The 25,396-nt window shown below is 38.7% G+C and overlaps 4 protein-coding genes across 6 annotated transcripts; 1 reads left to right on the top strand and 3 right to left on the bottom strand.

Moving 5' to 3' along the window:
• Window positions 1–114: 114 nt before the first annotated feature.
• On the bottom strand, window positions 115–3,029 carry spcs2 (signal peptidase complex subunit 2). Of its 2 annotated transcripts, none has more exons than XM_058414575.1 (5): window positions 2,881–3,029; window positions 2,153–2,236; window positions 1,901–2,060; window positions 1,360–1,495; window positions 115–1,261 (listed from the first exon to the last, which is right to left on the bottom strand). In XM_058414575.1, exons 1-5 carry the CDS (start codon window positions 2,917–2,919, stop codon window positions 1,075–1,077), a joined length of 606 nt encoding a protein of 201 aa, XP_058270558.1. In that variant the 5' UTR covers window positions 2,920–3,029; the 3' UTR covers window positions 115–1,074. The 2 variants fall into 2 exon arrangements, with proteins under 2 accessions (XP_058270558.1, XP_058270559.1); XM_058414576.1 differs by having other exon boundaries at window positions 2,153–2,233; window positions 2,881–2,954.
• Window positions 3,030–4,078: 1,049 nt separating this feature from the next.
• rnf169 (ring finger protein 169) lies at window positions 4,079–10,407 on the bottom strand. Its single transcript, XM_058414328.1, is given in 7 exon segments — window positions 4,079–6,679; window positions 6,860–6,959; window positions 7,062–7,171; window positions 7,608–7,694; window positions 7,796–7,869; window positions 9,970–10,372; window positions 10,375–10,407. Coding segments are annotated over 7 exon segments (1,992 nt in total). The 3' UTR covers window positions 4,079–5,494.
• Window positions 10,408–14,587: 4,180 nt separating this feature from the next.
• Window positions 14,588–17,189, top strand: lipt2 (lipoyl(octanoyl) transferase 2). Of its 2 annotated transcripts, XM_058413031.1 has the most exons (4): window positions 14,626–14,704; window positions 15,077–15,192; window positions 16,308–16,795; window positions 16,881–17,189. In XM_058413031.1, exons 3-4 carry the CDS (start codon window positions 16,351–16,353, stop codon window positions 17,105–17,107), a joined length of 672 nt encoding a protein of 223 aa, XP_058269014.1. In that variant the 5' UTR covers window positions 14,626–14,704; window positions 15,077–15,192; window positions 16,308–16,350; the 3' UTR covers window positions 17,108–17,189. The 2 variants fall into 2 exon arrangements, with proteins under 2 accessions (XP_058269015.1, XP_058269014.1); XM_058413032.1 differs by lacking the exon at window positions 15,077–15,192 and having other exon boundaries at window positions 14,588–14,704.
• A 6,692-nt stretch (window positions 17,190–23,881) lies between these two features.
• LOC131368343 (olfactory receptor 52K2-like) lies at window positions 23,882–24,826 on the bottom strand. Its single transcript, XM_058414402.1, has one exon. It carries the CDS (start codon window positions 24,824–24,826, stop codon window positions 23,882–23,884), a length of 945 nt encoding a protein of 314 aa, XP_058270385.1.
• Between the last annotated feature and the right edge of the window lie 570 nt (window positions 24,827–25,396).

The following is a 25,396-nucleotide window of genomic DNA, read 5'->3' as shown; positions in this document are numbered from 1 at the left end:
TTAAATATTAGCTACATAGCACATTTAACCACTGTACAGCTTACAATCCCCCCTCCCCCCTCAAAATGGCACTTGGCAAATGGCAAAGTGAAGCAATAGAACAAAGGCACAGTAAACTGTAAAAAAAAAAAAGAAATGATAAAAGCTTTATTTTAATTGTATGCTTTTTTGACAAACAGCAGCACAATAATGGTTAAAGCAGTGAATTTTATGGCAGACTGTAGCTATTCTGTAACTTTACAATTCAAATAAAACTGTATAAGGAGATGACTAACTATTATAAAATAAATATTTTAACCATTTAATTTGATTAATTTGTTGAGACTGAAGAAAACACACATGGCTGTGTGTAGTCATCTGGGCTCCCTTTCATACCTGCAGACTCGGAACAAGGTATGAAGAAAAAAAAACTGGCACTTGACTGCCTCTCTAACACAATGAGACCTGTAGAAGCTACAATAACACCAAGTTCCTTTGGACCTTTAAAGCAATAAAAAGGAACAGATCTCACAATAATTATTCTAACAGTTCAGCTTTCTGAATAAACAATCCCTTAGAGGTTTCCCAGAAAAAACATCCAAGAAATTAGACACCAATCACTTTACTGAAATTTATATATATATATATATATATATATATATATATATATATATATATATATATATATATATATATATATATATGCAATTCTGAGACATCAGTACTTCAATAAAACAGTCTATTAACAGATGCTGAAAGATATTTAATATTTTGTTAACCACTCACATGTTCTCCATAAAGAGGATCAGGCCAGTGTCACAAGGAATCATTGAGAAACTTTAGCTTCACACAGAATGTTCAACCAAGACATGTACTCTAACTGAAACTTTAGTTACAAATATTGTGATGCCAAATGAAAACAGTTATATCAGGACAAACTTTAAACATTTGTTTTTCACTGTAGGCTAACATTAGAGGGACATTAACATCACACTCTTTCCCAGTGAAAGATTCAACTCCTCAAATACCCCCCACACCCTCCCAAAATCAGTGTTTGCTGGGGCAATGCTGGTACACACAAGTTTCTGATCAACTTTACTTCGTTTTCTTCTCCGTTGCCAATGTGTCATGAAGCTTTGACACACACCTTTCATACTGGTCCATCACCAATGTTCCGTTTCCATCAAAAAATGCACCGACTGACTTTGTGAACTCGGTTGTCCTAGACTGCTTGGTTTTTCCATCTGTAAAGGATGCTTTCAGAGTGTACTTATCATCAAACCTGCAAAAGACAGTTCCATCATTTAGTACATATTTCCAAGCAAACATCTAAAATCTAGGAAGGGGTGAGGGTTAGAAGAAGAAGAAGAAAAAAAAAACCTTTTAAGACTTGATGAAAGCTGCCAGATGTGATCCGGGTCCATGCCAGTTGGGTCTTTTTGGACGGCCACAAGAAAGATGTTTTTCTCTTTGTAGGAGGTATACAAAGTTAGGATGCCCATCATTATGAAATATGTACGAGGTCATTAAGGAAAAAACAGTGAACGTACTGAAGCTAGACATTATTGTAGATTATATTCAATTCCAGTCAAGTTGTCTTTATTTGTCACATATACATTACTTGGAAGTTGGATTCAGAGTGCAGGGTCAGCCATGATGCAGCGCGGGTTGGGGCCTTGCTCAAGAGCCCACGGTGGCAGCTTGGCGGTTCTGGGGCTTGAACCCCGCTCTTCCGGTCAACGACCCAGAGCCTTAACACACTTATGCTACCACCACCCCAGGATTAAACTACATTTTTAAAGTTTGTGGAACAAACTTGAAAAAAAAGTTATTATAGCTAATAACTAATAATCAAAAGTTGGGTCAAAAGTTAAAGTAACATACTTTAAATATAACTTCTGTTAAAGTTGTAAAGGATATGACACAACACAGCATGCTAGTACTGGCTTGGACTCTGGGAATGGGTGCAGGTAGTCCCAAATTAAGGCTACAATGGCAAAAAGGCAGGAGACTGTGCAAATGAAAAGACGTCCATCTACAAGGTTGAAGTTCTCAACGTAACCATACTTCTCAATGAGTACCTAGCAATAGAAAAGAAATGAGAGTAAACCAGGCATAAATGAAACAGGACCCTAATGAAAACACAAAGCACAAAATGAACAGTTTCACCTGCCTTCTTAGCTGCATCGTCCAGAGAATTCTTCACAGCTGCACCGTCCCATTTGTCAATCTTGACAGGTTTTTCGTCAATCTTCCACTGAAAAAGATGCAGAGAGTGGCAGAATGACTAGAGTCAATTCCATTTTAAATTCATCATATACAAAATGCAATACTAAACATATATGCAGCGCCATGCATCATGAGTTAAGACATACACATAAAAGGGAAAATAAAAGATTTGTTTTTAAGAGTTAAAGACGCATTGTGAACATAAATTCTAGCCAGTGATTTTAAGTTGAGGACATGGAGTTAAATATCCTGGTGTAATAATATGGATCACATGGGCTGCAGGGTTAAACCGTTAAATCTCGTTATAGAGAGACAGTGCAGCCCGTTCATTCGGCGCACCTTATGGCATGTATTACACCGTATGATTAAGCCTTAGTACAAACTTTAAACGTAGCTTAAATGTGTATCGATATTTCGAGCATGCCTATAAATAATATAGCTCAGATTTACTAATATGTGCGGAGATAAAAAATTGTTGATTTTCCACAACGAGTGCTTTTCTTTCAGGTTTCCGTTTTGAGCCGCTAGCTGTTAGCATGCTCCTAGCTAGTGCAAACCACTCAGCTCTGACAAACAAAGTCCTTTATAAAGATTGTAAAGAAAAGAAAAATAAGTCTAGGGTTGACCGAACAGTTTCCACACGACCTGGGAAATATAATAATAAATACTTACTTTTTGTAGCAGACCATTCTTTCCATTCTTTGCAGCCATCTTCTCTTCCTGGTCATGCGTGTGACCTGGCTCACTCTGATTGGCTGAGCTGATACGCCACGCACACAGCCAAACTGTAGCTCAGAGAGCTCGCGCTGCCTGATTTCCGCCAGTCGCAGCTTACCGGAAATGTTCTGGTGTCGCTTATATTCAAATGCTTCTCAAAGCTTTTGTCCTAAACTATATAACCTCAATTGCTATATTATTAGGTCCACCTACAGCTAAATTAATTTGCCAGTTTATTAGGCACACCCATCTCTTACAGTATGGTAAAAATCCATCATGAATGGTGGTGCTCGGCAGACAGGTTTACTGAAGATCACCTGAAAATTTGAGCGTTCAGGTGCTCACTATAGTCTCTGCTTTATGTCGTTGCTTAAGAGGAACTGAACCTGATAACCATCTGCAGCAGCTGCAACCCCCATGCTTCTAAGTTCAGTTTCTTTAGCATTCTGAGATGCTTTTCTGCTCACCTCAACTCAAACCAGTCTCTTCTGATCAGTCTAAACAGCAACACAGTCTGGCCCACAGAACCACCCCTCACTGGACATTTTGTTCCTCAGACCCATTCGTGTAAAGCTTAGAGACCGAGTATGAAAATCCCAGACAAAACGCAGCTTCTGAAAAACTCAAACCAACAATTATGCCAGAGTCTCTATTCTGATGTCCAATGTGAACATTAACTAAAGCTCATATGTCTGGATGATTTTATACATTCATCGTGCATCTGCTGTCATGTGTTTGGCTGATTGGAAAATTGCATGAATAGCAAATGTTTCTATTCAAAGTATTATCCCCCACCCCCAAAAAATGTTGTATACTATCAAGTTTACTGCATTCTATTTTTCTTTTCACATTTTACAATAAATAGTTGTCCTTAGTGATAATGACATCATCTTAATATCTCAGTTAGACTTACCTTAACCCGATTTATTCTGAACTGACAAACTATATCCAGCTAACACCACACTGTGTTATGCCCCATTGGTTAAATTTCCCTTATTTCTAATGGGTCTTTTACACAGTGCAATAAAAAATTATTAAAAATCTTCAGCAAAATTATTCAATCATCTTCAGTAACTGTTTTATCTTTAGGCTAGGAATGATATATAGTCACCAATCCAGACAACCCAGAGAATATCCACACAGACAAGCAAGAAAATAGTGTTTTATTTGGTATTTATAATTTATTTACTCCAGTATTTCATGATTTCTTGTGGAAACAATAACATTTAACTTTTGTTAATTTATGCATGATAAAAATTTAACATAAACTTTAACTGAATTGTACTGCTAATTTATTAACATTGCAATGCAGACTAATAGTGTTAAGATGAACTGATAAGCACATAATCCGCTGGCTTAAAATGTCATGATTGGAATATTATTGAAAGAAAATTAAGAATGCTTGCATTCGGACCCATCATTCACGCATCTTTCAAATCAGAAACAACATTCTCCAAATGCCATTCAAACATGCATGTCAAACACAACCAACACCTTTAACAATCAAAGAAGTGAGATGAGAAGCCTCATCCATTACTCTCTGCGCATGTAGCCACATTAATATACAGTCAAAACCCAAGCTCTTTTAATAGTATTACTTAGCGCCCATACAGTACTGAACAGAAATATCGAATGTGTTTCATAAAATAAACATAAGGGCGAAGTGTGAATAGATGATAAATTTAAATAGATGAAAAAATTGTCATATGAATAAAACCTCATCAATTCAATTTAAAAAAAGAAAAAGAAAAGATAACCGTTTTAGAAGTCTACAATGATTAAATGCAATATGTGTGTGCTTATTCAAGCATATAGTGCAATATATATTTCTCATTAAAGTTAAGCTGGCCGAAACTTTTGCAATACCTTAAAATTTATCATGTCAGATTCTAACAGACATGAAAGACACGAAAAAATACACAATGTCCAAACCTAATGGACATGGGGGAAACTCATAATGTAAATTAAATTAAAGACAAAGCAGAAAAGATTCTTTCAAAGCAAGATAAGACAAGAACACCTTTTAAGAATAAATGCAGTGAGTTGGGTAATGTAAAGCTTTTTTTATAGTGCTATCCAAATCAATCTAATTTTAGACAGGCACTTTAAGAGGCTCTTGGGCAGACACTCAAGCAACTGAGCACTAATATAAACCCAACTGCCTGTTAAAGTAAGAAATTTACAATTAATACTGAACATTTTCTTTTTAACATTAACTATTACATTTCTAAAAAATAATAATAATAATGCACTGCATAAAACAGTGCATTATTTTGTACTATTTATGTTTAATGCCCAAAGAAGAACAGTCCTACAGGGAGTTTCTGGTTGATTACACCGTGCCAAATTAAAAAGAAATATAGTAAGGGCATAAGATTCTGCAATATTTTCATTTGAGAAAAGAGCTATTTGGTACAATTCTCTGAGATATATAGTATGAAATAAGTGAAATGACAAGCTTAAGCATCGGTCCCAGTCACTAAGACCACTCAAAAGATATCAGCATTCTCTGTCCTACAGATAGGGTCATAGAGGTTTGCTTTTGTCCCCGGTCAATAACTTTAAGACTTTAATTAAAGTGTTTAATCTTCCTAGAAATCCTTCCTGACCTGCGTGGATTACGAGCTGCTCTACCATCTACACAAATCCAGGACCGTAGAGGATATTTATCAGAACTCATCCTATGCCTTTCTACTTTCTGGCTTTCTTTGTCAAACTGTCTTTGTAGCTTTAATGCCAGTTCTCTGTCCATTCTTTCTTGATGGATCCGTTCGACATATAAATCATCCTGTTGATATTGTGGGTCACAGCTATCACAGCTTTCTATCTTTGACATTTTTATCCGTTTAGTCTCTTCTAAATGTTTGGTCTTCTGGCTCCTCTTTTTTCCCCTTCTTGAGGTAGGTCTGTTAAGTACACAACTTCTGACAGTGGGCTCATTCCTTAAGTCCTGAAGATCCTCTATACCCTGATTATGACTAACTCCCATATGTTTGTCCACTATGGGTGATTTCAAGTTTTCAACTCGTCCTGAAGGTGTGCAATGTGGTTCACAATCACCACACTGCTTTTGAGTATCAAAATTACCAAGTGCCATGAATGTAGGATGTTCATTTGTAGACTGTGAACCATCATCTTTGTTACACTGATCAAAAATCAACTGCCGCTTATTGTACAGCAAAGACTTTTGCTTTCTAGACAAGTTTGTATTTGCATTACAAGTGCAATGTTGACCCTGCAAGCCTTTCTCCAAGGGACCACAGTTACAGGATTTGTTCTCTTGGTCTTCTTCAGAGTTCTGTGTGATGCTGTAATCATCCACCACTGGACTGGTGATGGTCCCTTTAGACATAAACTTGACACGCTGCCGATCTAGCTCAACCTGCTTCCACTTCTGCAGGATACTAGGACTGGCTTCATAGCTGGTGCTTTTCTGCAGGCTGTAGGTCAGGTTCCTTGGTGTGGATTTTACTATGGTGGGTTCCATTAACCGTCCATCTGGGAGTCTCTTCGGTGGTGTACATGGTGAGCAAACTATGGGCTTGAAGTGGTTCAGCTCTTCTGAGATGCTGTCATTGCTTTCTGGGCTGACGGACCGCTCAGGTTTAGTGTGAGGCACTAAAGAGGAAGGAGGAGAGGCCAAGATGGAACGCCAGTGATGCCTCTTGTTAAGGGGAAGAACTGGTGCTGAGAAGGAACGACTGTTCTCAGAGGATAGGAGTATCCCTGCATTGAAACTATGACAAATACTGGCCTATAAAGAGAGGAAATAAAGGAATTATTATTCTAACAACAACCACAACAGAAAAGAATGAACAAATGCTTTTATATTAGATTGCAATAGAACACAATTCTGCTTATGTACATCGTAAACTGATGTATATGTAGCATGACAACAATCTGAGCTGAAATCATTTTGCAGGTTCTGTCATACTTTTTCTGATAAAGAAAGGTGTGATTGAGCTCTGACTTTTCTTCTTCCTTCCTCAGAGTCAGTACAGCTTTGGCTCCTTTGTACATTGATGTTGTACAGACTGTATGAACACAAAATGTTAGGGGATATGAAAAATAATTTGCACATGCTATACAACAAGTTGATGTATAAAGCTGATCCTTTTTGTGACTTGTGTTGATACCTTCTGCATAAAGCTGGTGAAAACCTTGATCTGCGCACAAATGCTGATGCATGCCTGGTTTTCATTCTCATAGGTTCTTCATTCTCAGAGTCTGACAGCACTCCTAAAGACTGAAAAAGTCAACTACCTGTTAGGAATGACTGTTAAGGCTTGACTGATGAATCAGCTAAAATGTTTACTGCTGTATGGGTTTTTGAGTATTTTTAAAAGTATTGGTTTCTACTCATTCTACTTTTTCAGCATATAAAATATTTTGCATTCATTCATCTTTAGCGACTGCTTTATCCTGGTCTTTGCCGTGGGAAAGCTGAAAGCAATACAGGACGCAACTCACTGCAGGGCAAAAGACAGACAAACAACCCTGACATACACACCACTAGGAAAATACAGAGTAGCCAATAAAGCTACTGGACGCAGAAGGAAAATAATAACGCTGCACAGGCAGTAATTAAAGAACTAAAGCTCAAGCTCTGGAGCTGTGAGGGAACAACACTTCTTGCCGAACCACTTATTAAACAAACATGAAACCAAAACTAACAAACATACAGTATCTTGAGATTGTTGCAGTCCACATTCCCCTTTCTTACGGCAGGGTAATTTCTTCATTCTCTCTTCAGTTTCATCATCCATCATCTGGAAGCACAATGTTTAGATCACTGTGGTATATCAGCCATATAACATATCTTAACATCTCATAATATTTGTTATCGACCTAAATAAAAAGATCAACCAACCTTGTTCTTTTGTTTATCATACTCATGTTGCATTTCTCCAGGCTTACATATCTGTATAGGCGAACAGAAAACATCTGTGGAAGACAGAACAATAAAAAACATTTTAAAAACAATATCAGTAACTTAAGAGATCCAAGCAAAATCAATCATAGCAAAACCAATCTACTAGGCAAATATTATTTATATATTATATAGCCAATTACAAAAACTGGTGTGCAAATTTTTCCCAAATGTAATGAAAACCAAAGGCATCTTAAAGGTGTGAAACATCATATTTATTCCCCAGAGAATCAGGATATGGTTGAAGACAAGAGTTAGATATTATTATTATAGTTGTTGTTAGTCTGTTTTCTTTCCAATTTAAGGTATTTCTAAGGTATTTTCTCTGTAAAAACCTACATTTGTTTCTCAAATAGATTCTAATTATTATGTGCAGTGTTTATTCACAATCACTTTACCTTTCTCTACAGGATAAAATTCAGTTTAGATGTTCTTGTACACAAATACATCCATGACACAATCAAGCCACTTTGGTCCTCTATGTTAAGGGGCACAACAACCAAAATACACTATAATGCCAAAGGTTTTGGGACACCCTTTGGCTCCTTAGTTCCAGTGAAAGGAAATCTTAATGCTTCAACATACTAAGACATCTTGGACAATTTCCTGCTCCCAACTTTGTGGGAACAGTTAGGGGATGACCCCTTCCTGTTCAAACATGACTACACAAAGCAAGGTCCATAAAGACATGGATGAGTGTGTTTGGTGTGGAGGAACTTGACTGACCTGCACAGAGTCCTGACCTCAACCTGATAGAACACCTTTGGGATGAATTAAAGCAGAAAGTGAACCCCTGAATTCAATGATTGGGAGGGGTGTCCCAAAACGTTTGGCAATATGGTGTAACTGATACTTGCTGGTAAGTATTCACAGCTGTGGGACATATTTGGCACATCCCAATATTCAGAAAGCTGCACTTGTTTCTTAGAGGCTCTCCCCTCTTGTCATCCACCATTGAAGTTAGAAATATTAAGTTAGAAACGTTTACATTATAGCTCGCATCTACTGGTACTGAAAGACAGCAGAAAACAAAAGCTGGCGATGTATTAAGTCATTTTGTGCATACTGTAAAAAGTGTAGACAGTGACACAAATTAGCTGAAGCCACGCCCCCAAAACACATGCATGCATGCTGCCTGGTCTGAATATTACGCAAGAGTGAGCGCGTGCTTCACTGGCAGACGGGGGAAAAACACACATTTATAAACTTTTCATCCAGTTTGCACATAAGCAGAACAAAGTTTCACCACATTTGACTACATATTTAAGACATGGCTTTTAATGTCATAAAAATATTCCAGTTTAAATGTTTACTCTACTAGTATGATTTGAAATAATTTGAACTTTAAATTTTAAATTAAATTAAATTAAAAAAAACATGCTGGAAGTGTACGTAAGGATAAATACTCAATTCAACAGTCGGATCCCGCTGTTACTCTGCAGCTGGCCATTTGCTCGGTTTTCTGCTGAAGTGACAAATTCTTGAGCTGTTGTGTTTAATGGCTCTGTAGAGGCACGCGCACGTTCGCTGGCCTTTGGGATGTTTTTCCTTTCCGGATTTTGCTTGAAAGCTAGAGGAACACTTACAGATATTCTACCACGGTACATCTAGCACAGTGTAATGTAAGTGAACTAAAATGTGGTGCGAATATGTACACTCTCAGATCACTCTAACCCAGACACACGGGCTGTCAGTGTTATTTTCGATTCAAATAGTCCATTTACTCGACTCCAAAAACAAATATTCAAAACAGAACACGACACAGAATTGTGGTGTTATTAACAGCAATACTTAAAGGGATGTATATCAACATATAATTTTCCCATTCATAATAAAGGACTATCATTTTAGATATCAACGTCTTAAGACGAAAGCTTCGGAGTCGACTCTCCACTCAGGCTGGAATCGGAGAGTCGATTCTTTTGAGCGGATTCCTTGAAGAATCGACTCCTAGCCATAAATTAAACCATCTTGTGTCTTTTTTCGTACCTACGGTTTAAAACACTTCAAACTGTATAATTCGCGGTAAAAACAACGTTTTTCCCCATTATTTAATTAAAAGGATCCCTGTGTGTTTAGCATGAGTTTAACTTAAAGCAGCTTGTTTACATCACCTTCCGAAGCCATCACTCGGTCCCTCTGCTCCAGTCTACGGCCGCATCTTTCCGGATAACTTTGGCGCACCATGTCCCAGAGCTCGGTGTTGACCAGGCTTTTCTCTCGGGACTGTTTATTTCGGGCCCAGCTGGACACACGCAGCCGGCACGACGGGCAGCACAGCCCGCTACACTCCACCGTCCGCTTAAAACAGTGGAGGCAAACCGAGTGTCTACACGGCATAGTCACGGGCTCCAGTAGTATCTCCAAGCAAACCGGACACCGAGCTTCTTCCAGAGTAAGACAGCGCACACGACGGTGATTAGAAACGGCCCCAGGCCTCGCTTTAGGCTGCTGTCCCAGTCCGCTGACAGACCCGGCGCACCCCGCCGCCGCCATTTTCAGCTGCTTTTCCACTTGTACGGTTTGAAAACAAACCCCGCCCCTTTTTGCATCAGGGGACTGTGAGCGATTCGCGCTTTTATTTTTTATTTTAAATGTGAAGATTTCTAACTTGAGTTCTGTTCATTCTTACAAATCTTTACAATCTTCTTTACAATTCATGGAATACAGTAAAGTTTTCACTTTTATTGGTTTGTGGGTGGTAAATAAATAAAAAAAAAAGTTTACAGTTTAAGCTTATAGTTTAATGTAAGGTTCCTATCCTGGATACTAGTCAGTGAAGCACAGCTGGGAGTTATAATGAAACTACTTTTGGTATTTAAAACAAACAAACAAACAAACAAAAATACACCGATCAGGCATAACTTTATGACCACCCGCCTAATATTGTGTTAGTCCCCCTTTTGCTGCCAAAACAGCCCTGACCCGTCATGCACTGTGTATTCTGACACCTTTCTATCAGAACCAGCATTAACTTCTTCAGCAGTTTGAGCAACAGTAGCTCGTCTGTTGGATCGGATCACACGTGCATCAATGAGCCTTGGCCGCCCATGAACCTGTCGCTGATTCACCCCCTGTTCCCTCCTTTGGACCACTTTTGATAGATACTGACCACTGCAGACCGGGAACACCCCACAAGAGCTGCAGTTTTGGAGATGCTCTGATCCAGCCGTCTAGCCATCACAATTTGGTCCTTGTCAAACTCGCTCAAATCCTTACACTTGCCCATTTTTCCTGCTTCTAACACATCAACTTTGAGGACAAAATATTCACTTGCTGCCCCTAATATATCCCAGTCACTAACAGGTGCCATGATGAGGAGATAATCAGTCTTATTCACTTCACCTCTCACTGCTCATAATGTTATGCCTGATCAGTGTATAAATCAATCAGTGTTTGCCAATGGATTGCTAATCTGTTACAAATATTTCTCTTTTTAAAAAATGCAAAATAAAAGGATTAATTTAATTAAATATGCATAAATAATGACATAAATGATGATGTTAGAATGAAAATTCCACTGTAAATGCATGTAAGAAGAAAATTTGGAGAGCAGTTTGTTGAAATTTATTTATTATTTACTAAAGAAATTTTAATTTTTGTCATTTTTTCTATTGAAAATGTATCACATATCCAACCATCAAGATTTTGACAAATTCCCGAATAATGTTGCTCTAGAAAGGTAAAGGAATGCATACAGAAGTTACATGAATACAGGTAGAAATGGAGATTTCTGGTACTGAACAAAGAAAAAAAACAAGTTTAAAATAAATGTGATTACATGTAGTTCCAGTCACTGTACATTGGTTTCTAAGGTTTAAATGAAACTGCAATAGAAAAGACATGACTTGATATTTATAACCTTTCAGGGATATATGGTATGATGTGATTTGAAGTAGATGGAATTAAAGATTTTGCAAATATAAAAGTTTTGACCTTTTTGTTGCTACCGTTTAAATGTAGACATGTTGTAGATGCAGATATAGATTTATCCAAAAATCTTAGCCGATGATTTTTTTAGTGCCTGAGGTAATCAACTCCCATTGTTTGTGTCATTAATAAATTGTTATACACAGGTTTTTGTTTCTGTGGATGATTTCAAGATTCTAAATAGAAAGAAATTACTCAGAATTATTTCTGTATGCATTTTATAGTTTATAAAATAAGTCTGTACTGCGATTATAAGGAGAAGCGAGCAAAAATGCACACACTGAGTGACAGCAGATGAAACACCACTCCTGCTGACCTCATCAGTTTGTCAGTTTAATGCTTTCTTTTATTAAGATGTCAAGATACAACATCTCTCCTCTCAACTGAAGGCAACATCCCACACTTTTATAGGCAAGTTATCATCAGCTTAGATCCAGCTTTTGAACCAGTGTTGTAGCATTTGTTGGAACTAGTGTAAATAAACCAATCTCTATATTTAATGTATTAACTGATTGCTGTAATTACACATGACATTCATATTTATACGCATAATAACACAATGATGTGCAGTCTGTGTAGATGATCTTGACACTGTTAAAATGTTTCCTGTGTGTGAGGTGAGGGTCTGGCTCACAGCTTGCAGCACACCACTCCCATATTTATAGCAAAACACACTTAATAGCACAATAAGACAAAGTTAGTAAAGTAAAGTTTTACACTTCCAAAATGTCTAAACAGAGTTTTTCCAGATTGCATATGTATACAGGTTATGATATTTGGTTTGTGTGTGTTGTTAAAAACAATAAATCACTGAATAAAGTATGCAGACGTGTTATAATACTACTGAACAGTTTTTAATGATGAAGATGACTTGTTATAGACGCATACTGCACACTGACAGGTAACATGACGATTCCTCAGAGAATAATGTGAGAGACACAGCAACTGAAATTATAAAGAAAGGAACAGCTTAACTGATTCAAGAATAGAGAAGAACCGCTAGTGATTAGCTAGTTAATAGTAAAAATATATAGTAGCAGTACCAAAAGTAAATATATAGTAAATATATATAACAATCTGTATTCATATTCATACACATCACTGTACCATATTCAGATCCAATCACTGTATTTAAAACCTACCTTCTCTCTCTCTCTCTCTCTCTCTCTCTCTCTCTCTCTCTCTCTCTCTCTATATATATATATATATATATATATATATATATATATATATATATATTTATTTATTTATTTATTTGTTTTTCTATTGCAAGTATTCCACCATATTATCCCTATATGTTCTATTTTATTTTCTTTTTATTTTCTTTTTATTTTATTCTTTACCTTTAGTGTTAATTGGGTCTATTTTTTATTATATCAAGGATAGTCATAAAAAGCATTTCACTGCATGTCTTATTGCATATGACTGTGTATGTGATAAATAAAACCTGAATTTAAAATAAAATGTTTAAACTTACACAAATCCTTTTGAGCAACCAAAAGGTCCAAAGGGTAGTTCTGTAGGCAGGCATATCGGACGACACACACCACTGTAATTTGTACAACCCCAGGGAAATGCCGTTGCATTGCCTTTACCTGAAATATAAAATTCATGCTACATTTACATTCATTTTAAGAATAACTTTCTCTTTACTGATTTATTCACACATCATCATACATCACATATCAGTATTAGGATTTGTGTGAAACAGTGACTGGCTAGTAACAAAATTATCAAATACTAATGAACACTTACCAGCAATTGCCAACATGAGCAAAAAACACAGGAGTATCATTCTTCGATGGATCATGGTCATTCCTTGATGCTGCCTTTACTCTGTTAGAATGCTGTAAGGTCTTTGAACGACTATCTTCTTAATTCTCAAAGGAGGAGCAAAAGAGGAGTCTGAACAAATTCCTGTACTCCAAATTGAGTAATGCACTTTTAGAAATTAAGTTAGAGCACACAGTAATAAAATTGAGTTCATGTGATGGTGCATAATTACGTTTAGTTCAGAAGCTTTCCTGTGGGATAGTTTAGTCATGGGACTCTTCTGCGTTGGATTAAAAAAAAAAGAAGCTGCGTACATTTTCCTGGGGTAATGTTCAGAGATCAGTGTTTTATCATTCATACATACTTACCTAACATGTAATTAATTAGTGATTACCTTTTCTGCTGGCATTATGTTATATCCATTCTGCATTTGTGTCATTCAGCATGAATTGTCATGTAGTTACATTATATTTCCAAAATTTTTGGGACGTCTGCTTTTTCATGCACATGAATGTAATATGTAGTTGGCCCACCCTTTTCAGCTATAACAGCTTCAACTCTTCTGGGAAGGCTTTCCACGAGGTTTAGGAGTGTGTTTATGGGCATTTTTGACCATTCCTCTAGAATCGCATTTGTGAGGTCAGGCACTGATGTTGGACGAGAAGGCCTGGCTCACAGTCTCCGCTCTAATTCATCGGGTTGAGGTCAGGACTCTGTGCAGGCCAGTCAAGTTCCTCCACACCAAACTCACTCATCCATGTCTTTATGGACCTTGCTTTGTGCACTGATGCGCATTCATGTTGGAACAGGAAGGGGTCATCCCCAAACTGTTCCCACAAAGTTGGGAGCGTGAAATTGTCCAAAATGTCTTGGTATGCTGAAGCATTAAGAGTTCCTTTCACTGGAACTAAGGGGCCGAGCCCAACCCCTGAAAAAACAACACCTGAATTCAATGATTTGGAGGGGTGTCCCAAAACTTTTGGAAATATAGTGTTGATCATCCTTATCGTGTTGCGTAACAACTTCTCCGGACCACTAGATGGCACGGAGTGACGAGTCTTGCACAGGGAACAGCACCAAAAATGCTAGACAAACAAGGAAGATGTGCAAGCAAATAATATTGCTGCTTCTAATACTTAGTACTTAGTAAGTATTTAGTATGTTCAAATATCTTATACATTATATTACTAAACGTGTACTACTGTGTTAAGCAGTATACTAAGTAGTATAGTTGATGCGCTACGGGGCGAAATTGAACGCTTCGACGATGAAATTTTAAATTCATCCACGCACATTCGACAGTAGTGAATCTGTGCGGGTAAAAAACAGTATTGATAAAATACATGTTTCTTTATCACATTCTCAAGTATGCTTACTAGAATAAAATGCTGATAGTTACGGAAACGAATTTCTAAAAGTATTTAAGTTGTGTCCATTGAGATAGGACGAAGTACCAGGAAGTTAAATTTTTAATTTTTTTAATTTATTTATTTATTTGTGCGCCTCTTGTTTTCTTAGTTGAGCTCTTTGGCCAAAATGGCGACGTACTGGTAACATAAAATAAATTAATAGGATCAATTATTTTCACCGGTGGAATCTCTCTAAGCGATATGAAGAAAGATTAAGTTGTGAAGGTAATGCAATTCAAAGTCATTTTTTGCCATTAAACAGTGTGTGATTAATGACTTCTGTTGTCCTTATAATGTTAAGAGACGAATACCGTTCAGACATGTTCTGCCCTACAATGTATATTATGGAATAATCCGATTTAATCAGTGCAGATGGTTTAAGCTTTGTAAACAAAATACGGTTTGTTTAATAGAATTTGGACCAATAGTTTTTACAGTAGACAGAACAATAAATCTGCCTTGTCGGTAAGAGGCGCTAGTGTTCACACGGTTTTATCAGTGTTCAGCGTTTATTGACAATACAACTGAATAAGTGTACTTCATTATTTTATTGTTTTATTAGCAATAAAAGGTTGAATATACGGAATAGTGCGATCTTACATGACTAAAGCTAGCTACATATAAAAAGGGTCAATGTAAATACAAAGAACTCTCAGTTTCTGATTAAGGGCTTTGGTTTAGATTTATGTTCACAAAGAGATTGTATATTTCACAAATAAAAAATTTCCGATGACACAGTATTATTCCACCTACCACACTTTAGGCCAGATGTTAAGATACACTATATTGCCACTGAATTGCTATTGAATTGTGTTGTTTTTCAGGGGTTGGACTTGGCCCCATACATCCAGTGAAAGGAACTCCTTAATGCTTCAGTATACCAAGACATTTTGGACAATTTCATGCTCCCAACTTTGTGGGAACAGTTTAGGGATGACCCCTTCCTGTTCCAACATGACTGTACACCAGTGCACAAAGCAAGTTTCATAAAGACACAGATAAGCGAGTGGTTTGGAGGAACTTGACTGGCCTGCACAGAGTCCTGACCTCAACCTGATAGAACACCTTTGGGATGAATTAGAGTGGACCTTGCTTTGTGCACTCGTGTGCAGTCATGTTGGAACAGGAAGGGGTCATCCCCAAACTGTTCCCAAAAAGCTGGGAGCATGAAATTGTCCAAAATGTCTTGGTATGTAGAAGCATTAAGAGTTCCTTTCACTGGATGTATGGGGCCAAGTCCAACCCCTGAAAAACAACACCTGAATTCAGTGATTTGGAGGGGTGTCCCAAAACCTTTGGCAATATAGTGTATTATATGTTATTTTATTTAATCTCATCAGGTCAGACAGCAGAAGGTCCAAGCCTGCAATTTTTAATATCAAGATGTCACCTGGAAAGACCTCAGTCAACATTGTGAACTTGGGAAGAGTTGCTTACCGCAGTGCTCTACAGATACAGCAACAATATATCAAACAACATTTTGATTCTTCAATCCAAACTCCAAACACAGTACTCTTGTGTGAACATGATCCTGTTTACACCACTGGCATTCGGAGAGCACCGTACCCTGCTGAAGAAGAGCAGAGACTGAGAGATCTGGGTGCAGAATTCTTTCGGACGAACCGTGGAGGTCTTATCACCTTTCATGGGCCTGGGCAGATGGTGTGTTATCCTATTCTTAACCTGGGCTGCTTTAAGAAGAGTGTGAGGTGGTATGTATGTGAACTAGAAAAGACAGTGATTAAGATGTGTGGCAAGTTCGGGATTAAAGCCTCCACCTCTCCGGATACTGGTGTCTGGGTAGGAAACAACAAAATATGTGCAATTGGTAATTGTTTTTTTGTTCTGCATTGTTTTACACAGGCTGATTTCTAAAAATAATAAAAGAATGGTAACTTGCCAAATATTCTCAGGTATCCACTGTGGTAGATACATCACTTCTCATGGGTTGGGACTGAACTGCAACACTGACATGAGCTGGTTTGACCACATTGTGCCCTGTGGTATTATGGGAAAAGGAGTTACCTCACTCAGTCAAGAGCTCGGCCGGGATGTCACGATCGAAGAGGCGACTCCAGTGTTACTACAGGCTTTTAGTGAACAGTTCAACTGCACTCTGAGTAAAGCTGAGCTTCTATAAAACCACTGACTTTAAACTGATAAATGCTGTAGGACCCTTCTCTAATGGGTAACCCAAATAAAACTTTAAATGTTTTGCCAAACCTGTGAAAATCTCTTATCTCATGATTAAGTGTTCATCTGCTGCAATGGGAACATATTTTATGTTATTTAATATTTTAACTTGTATTGGTAGGATCATTAAGTAGTGTGTCTTCTCATACATTGGTTTTATGTAGTTACTTCAGTACCTATGCATATGTTTAAGTATGCATATTGTTCTAAGTGCTATTGTTTTGAATACAAGCCAAAATTCTTGAGACTACTCAAGACTTATTACTGCTACTAAGGTTTCTGTTTTTCCCCTAGTAGTTTGTGCGTATTTGTTGTTTTTATCTATTTGGAGCCTTGATTATCTAAACATACAGAACAGATTCCCATCTGATATGTGACCGGAGGTCATTTTATGTCAGGGACTGCTTGGACATTTTCCCGTCTGACCACCAGAGGGCCATCTGGCGGACAGGTTTTATGTCATGGTTTTGTGCTTGTTTTGTCATGTGCTTTTGTTCTATCTTCACCTCTGGTGGTGTCATCGTGACACTTTATGACTTTATTCTCTTGTCATGCTCTCTAATATATTCAGGAGATTCTTTGTCACTAACATTATGTATACATTAAAACTATTTTTTATGATTGTGACATTAAAGTAATTATTAAATCATAAAAAAATAGGTTGAAGTAGTGTAATGGAAAATTTTAAAGGAAGAAGTTTGGACCATCAGTGTTTCTGACTAGGTGTTTGTGAGAGCTGATAGAGGGTCAGAATGCTCCGGAGACGTGGTGGCAAGACTCAAGGCCTGAACCGTCTAGCCAGTGAGTGACTATGTTTTTCTTGCTTTGTCTGTGTTTGAATTATGTTTATAAAAACTTGGTGCAACAAATGATCAGGGCTCTTCCTCTTTGAGGTTTTCTGGAGAGTGTTGGGTTCTATTGCGCAGCAGTACAATAAATTGTAAACGTTCTTATTCTTGCCCATGCCTACCAGAGTGCTATTTCCTCCAGACTTCAACTACTGTAGGTTATTGCTATTCCAACAAACAAGATGACAAAATTTCCTTGATTTAATTTCACAATTCATTCACAATTTTATTGATTTTCATTAAATTATTAATGAATAAAATTCACAATTATATTCTATATTAATTATATTAATAGAATGAGACAATTCAAAGTGTGGATTAAGGAAATGAGTGAAAAATATATAGAAATAGTCTTAATAAGTTTTGGAATAAAGTCAGTAATAAAGTTCATTTTGTAATAATTGAAATTTTTACTTGCCAAGTTCTAATAATAACACTGCTTTACTGCCTTCTGATCTTGCTCGAATTAACAAGTCTAAAAAATGAAGTAAATCTGATCAGATTTTATTAGACGGGACATTTATCAGTTGAATAGTATCTTGATTTGGAAGACATTGCTGTTTTGAAACATTGCTTGTTTACAGTTTCATTTGATAGAAGGTAGAAAGTTTTGTGAATTGGATTCTTTTTATTAGGCACCTCTGGTTCCAGACAATCCATCTTAGGAGTATCCTAATAACTCGAAGAGGTCCATGCTATGTCTTTGAAAAGGGACCGTGATTAGTGGCAAAGGATGCAGTTGCTCTTGAGGTGCCTGGACCACTCACCAGCTGTTATTTGTGGCATGTACATACCACCTGTGTATATTTCAACAAATGCCTGGACAAAGCAAATGGATCATTAAATGGTTTAGTGTTTTGTCTTGTCCTAAATGGCCAGAGATTTGATGATGATGAGCTGTGTAAAGTTGCTATTTGGCATGATTTTGGTGTTTCCTTCTTTTAAGCAAAATTAAAGTCAGGTTAGTGTGATTTTTGACTTCAGACATCTTTTGCTAGGCAAAAGTGGCTCTAAAGGACATATCACACATCTTAACACAGGTAATCAGGCAAAGGGTCAAAACCGGAAAAGCAAAACACTAGGCGATCAAAACCGAAACCCGTAATCTAGGCAAACAGGCAAGAATCAATACACATCGAAGATAAATCAGGCAATAATCAAGGCTCAGTACGTGACACTAGGAAATGATACTTCGCATACAATAGAGGGAGCACACTGCTTAAAAGCCCTAGAAACCGGTGACAGCACTCCCCCCTCTAGGAACACCACCTGGTGTTCTACACTGTGGGTGACCCCTCGGGCGAGGGGCAGGTCTGTTGGGGAAGTCGGGATGAAACTCCTCGGTGAGCGCAGGATCCAGAATATCAGTGGCGTTCACCCAACGTGTTCATCTAGGCGGTAAAACACAGGATTAATCTGCCAGATGATTTTTAACTTGGCCGATGTACTTGGGACTGAGTTTTTTGCAGGGTAACTTCCATTTCAAGTTCTTGGTTGAAAGCCATACCTTTTGGCCCACTTGGTAAGCAGGGTGAGGGCGTCACCGGCGGTTAGCTTGAATCTCCTGCCTTCTTACCGCAAGCTGGAGTCTCACATGCTCCCTTTCCCAGACCTCCTGACTCTTTTTGGACCATTCATCCACACTAGGGACAAACGAGGGTTCATCTGACCAGGGGAAGAGCGGCAGTTGGTAACCCAGCATGCATTGGAACGGGGTCAGCCCAGTAGAGGAGTGACATAGGGAATTCTGGGCATATTTAGCCCAGGGCAGGAACTCACTCCACCCAAGCTCCTGGTTGAGGTGTTCCACTTGGCCATTAGATTGTGGGTGGTAATCAGAACTCAGGCTGATGTTGATACCCAGCTGCCGGCAGAACTCTTGCCAGACATGGGACGTGAATTGTGTTCCACGATCGGACACGATGTCTTCTGGCAGGCTGAAATTTCGGAACACATGCTGGAACACAGCCTGAGCAGTCTCCATGGATGATGGAAGCCCTTTCAAGGGAACTAGTTTGCAGCCTTTAGAGAACCGGTCAATAACGACCATGACTGTAGTGAAACCATTGGATTCTGGAAGGTCAATCAAGAAGTCTACAGAGAGGTTGGACCATGGATGCTGGGGAATAAGTAATGGCTCAAGGAGGCCCTCAGGTAGTTGGCGGCTGGTTCGTGTTTGAGCACATACGGCGCAGGAACAGATGAACTCTTCGCCATCCCAGGGAAGGGATGGCCACCAGAATCTTTGCCTTAGTAACTGCGTCGTCCGCTGTATACCTGGGTGCCTGGTGCTGGGGCTTTCGTGAGCCCATTGGATCACACGAGTATGAAGAGCCGTGGGAACGAACATCTTGGCTGGTGGATAGATGGACGGTGGTGTCTCTGAGCTTTGGGCCTGTTCTATCTCCCGTAGTATATTCCATTGGACAGGGGCTATGAGGACAGATGGAGGGAGAAACTCGCATTTCTCCAGCTTGACATACAGGTGATGGGCGGCCAGATGATGGAGAACAGCTCAAACATGAGTGACGTGTAGTTCCAGGTTGGGGGAGTAGATTAGGATATCGTCTATGTAAGCGATTACATAGCGGTGTAGCTTGTCTCTGAAGACCTTGTTGATGAGGGACTGGAACACGGCAGGAGCATGCGTGAGACCGTATGGCATTGAGTGGAAAGCTGTCTTCCATTCATCCCCCTCTCTGATCCGTGTCAAATTATATGCACTACGTAGCTTAGTGAAGACCTTGGCTCCTTGAAGTTGTTCGAGGGCTGCAGGTACCAGTGGTAATGGATAGGGGTAGGGAACTGATGGCATTCAGTCCCCGGTAATCTATGCAGGGTCTGAGGCCTCCATCTTTCTTGTCAACGAAGAAGAACCCTGGGGCGGTGGGAGACATGGAAGGACGGATATAACCTGCATCGAGCGCTTCTTGGATGTACTCCTCCATGACTTGTTTTTCAGGTATGGAGGGAGGATAAACTATGCTCTTGGGAGGCATGGTATTGGGGAGGAGTTTGATGGCACAATCCCAGGGTTCGTGCTGAGGTAGCTTGGCTGCTTTTTCTTTGCTTTTTCACATCTTGGAGATCAGAGTACTCCCTGGGGAGTGTAGTTATGGCAGTAGCGAATGGGCTCTCTATGGAGGTAGATCTGCACGGACTTGATGGGCGAGACAAAAAACAGTTCTCAATGCAATATGCAGACCATCTCTGGATGTCCCCCTCTCTCCAGGAGATCAGAGGGTCATGGTGTTGTAACCAGGGAAGCCCCTGAATGATCGGGTTAGATGGAGAGCTGATGATGAAGAACGAGATTGTTTCATGGTGGAATAACCCAATCCATAGAGCCATAGAAGTAGTTTGGTAGTGAATCAGGCCCTCTCCAATCAGCTGGTCATTAATAGCAGTGACTTTCAATGGAGGTGTGCCGGGAATGATGGGGATATGGAATTGCTGAACCAGGTTATGGTCTATGAGATTCATGGTGGAGCCAGAGTCGATTAATGCTGTGGCATAGAAACAGGAATCAGTGACAGATAAACAAACAGGGAGCGAAACTTTGCATGAAAGAGTTTGGGTCTCTACCTTGGAAGTGGTGGGTTTTTCAGGGCATTGAATCTCCCTGTGGCTAGTTTTCCCACAGTAGAAACATAGCCAGAGCTGCACACGCCGTTCTCGTTCTTCCGCGGAAACTCATGCCCTTCCGAACTGCATTGGTTCAGAATAATCTGGAAGAAACGTGTTGTTCAAGCGTGCGGCGTGACTTTGCGACAGGGAGTTGGTGCTGTCGACACAGGTTATCGAGGCGGATGGCTGTGGTAATATACTGTGACAGACGTTGGTCTCTCTACACACCATGTCAGCTTTTAACTCTCTGTTAAGTCCTTCCCGAAACACTGCCATGAGTGAAGGTGCGTTCCACCCAGATTGTGCCGCTAGTGTGCGAAAATTAATGGCATACTCGGCAGCTGAGTCTGAGCCTTGGCGCAGCTCCAGTAACTGAACCGAAATGTCTCTGCCCCCCGCGGGGTATTTGAACACTTTGATCTGGTTAGCGAAGTAATCAGCAGACGTTTTTACCTGGGGGTCTGAATCCCAGACAGCCGATGCCCAATCCAGCGCTTTACCCATGAGAAGGGACAACATAAATGCACACCTGGTTGTTTCACTGCCATAGGCTTCCGGTTGGTGTCGGAAAAAGTTGTCGCACTGCCGTAGAAATCCTCTGCATTGGTCGGCGGAGCCATCAAACTTCTCCGATAAAGCGAAGCATGGTAACTCATTGCATGAACCGGATGCTGGTGTGGTAGCAGTACCTTGGCTGGTCGGCTGTTGTTGGAGCTGTTAGTTGGCGGCCTTTAGCATATCCACTTCCATCTGATAGGCCTGGATGAGGATGCGCTGACGCCACAGAGCAGCTCTCATATGCTGGACTCATGTCAGGCGAAGTATCCTGTAAGGACTCGCTGGAGGCAGGAGTGTCTGAATCCATAAGCAGATATTTATTGATGACATTAGGCAGAATTGTCAACGGGTAATCAGGCAAAGGGTCAAAACCGGAAAAGCAAAACACTAGGCGATCAAAACCGAAACTCGTAATCTAAGCAAACAGGCAAGGATCATACACATCAAAGATAAATCAGGCAATAATCAAGGCTCGGTACGTGACACTAGGAAACGATACTTCAGGTACAGTAGAGGGAGGACGCTGCTTAAAAGCTCGGGCGAGGGCTCCATCTGGTGGTCTGGACCTGCATGCACAGTGACACATATAAAGCACATGACTGCTTTGGCAGATTTTTCTTGCATTTTAAAGACTACATTATAGTGTGTACTGTGATGGAGCATGTCAATTCAAACCTTGGGATAAGTTGATATTATTATTATTATTATTATTAATAATAATAATTAAGCAGTATAGTTGATTAATTGCAGTTGATTGATTTTTATTTAGATTTTATTTATATTAAATTATATTAATTATATTTTAATCATGGTATTAAAATGAGCTCGACTATTAATATAAATTAATTATTATTAAATTAATTCTGAGTCTGCTTATTTAAAGAAATGTATGGCTATCACCATTAGGTAGCTACACTGGGCTGCTGAAAGCTCAGTACACTTCACAAACCAAACACAAGAATGTGTTGAGGCTGGGATAGAAAAAAATGCTTTATTTAAAAACATATTTTAAATGTTAAGCAAGATTGTGGTCACAAAACAAGAAGATAACATCTCACTCAGGCAGAGCAAAACAGAGGAAAAAGCTCAGTGTTCTTGCATGTGTCCTGCATGTGAATATCAGCACATCTTCAGATCTCAGGCCCTTCAACAACCAGCAATCAATAATCCACATTTGGATGCAGTAATTTCACTGATAATTCTGCTAAGCAAGAACAGGGGATAGAGCATTCCCCTTTTGTTGGGAGTGCACAAGCTTATCAAAATGCCACAAATATCTGTGCCCAGCAGTCCATGGATCATAATTAGAACACCATTAGCCAGGTGTTGGCATTTGTGGACTTTTTCCAGCATTAGTTGCCCTCTGATGATGCATAAGCAACAGTATGAAAAGATGCACTGCACATTAGCTGTTGCCCCTACCTGTTGTCCAGTGCCATAGAAACTGCAACACAAGTTCTCGAACTTTTTTCAGTGTTTCAATCAATCCACATACAACAACCACTGCATGAAATTGCATTCACTGTCATTTGTAAGCATTTTCATTTGTTTAGTTATTTATTCACAATTTAATTTAACCCTTTAAAATTACAACCCACTTCTATAAAAAACAAGACTGATGTTTTATCATAAAGTAACTTGGTTGTTTTAAAGGGTATTTAACACATGATACTATATACATTATACGATTACCTTGGAAAAACTTTCAAATGGTTCATGAATTTCAGAAACTGTTCTCTTATTTCTTTGGTTCTTACTCCATAAATAATTGGATTAAAACAGCTTGGAAAAAGCAAGTACATTGTACTCAGGAAGACACGGATGGAGGGAGAGAAGTTGTTTCTTATTCTGTATGACATAAAGGCAATTAAAGCAAAAGTCAGACTAACTGTCATGACAATTATATGAGTAATGCAGGTGTTAACAGCCTTTAAACAGGCCTTGCCAGATCTCAAGATAGAAGAAAGTATTATTATATATGATATTGTAATTAAAATAAAATCAGCAGTTATTGTAAAAAAAATAGCCAAAAGTCCTAATGCATTATTAATGGAAATATCTCCACATCCCAGCTGAACTAATGCCATGTGTTCACAAAAACAGTGATCCATCTCATTTGTTGCACAAAAGGTCAATTTTCCAGCCCAAGAAACCATTGTGGTAATAAAAAACAAATTTCGGATAACTGGAAAAATAGTGAACTTTAGAAAATTTGCCATTTCCATGTATTTGTGGTAATAGAGAGGTCTACATATAGCAAAAAAACGATCCAGTGCCATCCACAGCAGTATAGTAGATTGCAGCGTACCAACAAAATAAACGCAAAACATTTGCACCAAACAGCCCTCTAGTGAAATTCCTTTCCAGTTAAATATGAAGCTGAGCAGCATATGTGGAATACAAAGTATCGGCATAGAGAGATCCACAACTGCCATAAGACCAATTAATATACACATAGGAGAGTGAAGAGCCTTCTGAGATGTAATTAAATATATGATTGTGAGATTTGCAGTAGTAGACAATAAAAACATAACAAGATAGGGAATGGTTAGGATGGGCCGCCATTCTCCCAAATCATGAAAACCATTAAGTGTAAAAGCTGTGAATGAAACATTTTGTACAGGAGTCAACATTATCTTAAGACTGCAAATAAAAAAAAATTATATCAGCCACCACATATGTAAATATATGAACAATCTGGAAATCATAAAAGTTGAAAATTGTCTTATGAATTACTTCTACGAAATTCTAATTTGTCATCGTTACAGTTCTATGAATTTTGTATTAAATTTCTTGTCAGAAATACTTTGCATGCTACACACTGCCTTCAGGGTTCACCAGTATCATAAAATATTTTGTTTTCCAAGTGATAAATAATTACATAATAATTGCAGTGTCTGGCCAAAACTATTAATATATTAATCTAGAATTATAATTTCATGCTATTTAAACAGTGCTATTTGAAAGATAATTGAGTTGTTTATAGAAAGCTTTTGCATGTTAAGTATTGCTAGGTAACAATTCTCTTAATCATTTTCAGAGAAAAAGGTTAGCTATATATTTAGACATATAATGTGCTCTAAACTGTGGTAACAAGACAATCTGGCATAGATTCCTTTCTGTAGCACTGATGCATAGATGTGTCTGGTTTTATAATTGCTTATGACGTGTCCTGTTTTGCTTCTGGACACTGCAAAACAACT

The sequence above is a fragment of the Hemibagrus wyckioides genome, linkage group LG17 (assembly GCF_019097595.1).
Source record: "Hemibagrus wyckioides isolate EC202008001 linkage group LG17, SWU_Hwy_1.0, whole genome shotgun sequence".
NCBI lineage: Eukaryota > Metazoa > Chordata > Actinopteri > Siluriformes > Bagridae > Hemibagrus > Hemibagrus wyckioides.
The sequence above is the reverse complement of the archived record's forward strand: the minus strand, read 5'-3'. Positions and strand labels throughout refer to the sequence as shown.

Bases quoted from the DNA above. Each gene is read 5' to 3' on its own strand.
- spcs2 (XM_058414575.1), bottom strand. From the start codon at position 2,919: ATGGCTGCAAAGAATGGAAAGAATGGTCTGCTACAAAAA. The intron at 1,496-1,900 runs CATATCCTTTAC...AATGACCTCGTA, and splicing joins ACTAGCATGCTGTGTTGTGT to CATATTTCATAATGATGGGC. The intron at 1,262-1,359 runs GTTTTTTTTTTC...TGTCTTTTGCAG, and splicing joins CTTTCATCAAGTCTTAAAAG to GTTTGATGATAAGTACACTC.
- lipt2 (XM_058413032.1), top strand. From the start codon at position 16,351: ATGTCACCTGGAAAGACCTCAGTCAACATTGTGAACTTGGGAAGAGTT. The intron at 16,796-16,880 runs GTAATTGTTTTT...AAATATTCTCAG, and splicing joins CAACAAAATATGTGCAATTG to GTATCCACTGTGGTAGATAC.
- LOC131368343 (XM_058414402.1), bottom strand. From the start codon at position 24,826: ATGTTGACTCCTGTACAAAATGTTTCATTCACAGCTTTTACACTTAAT.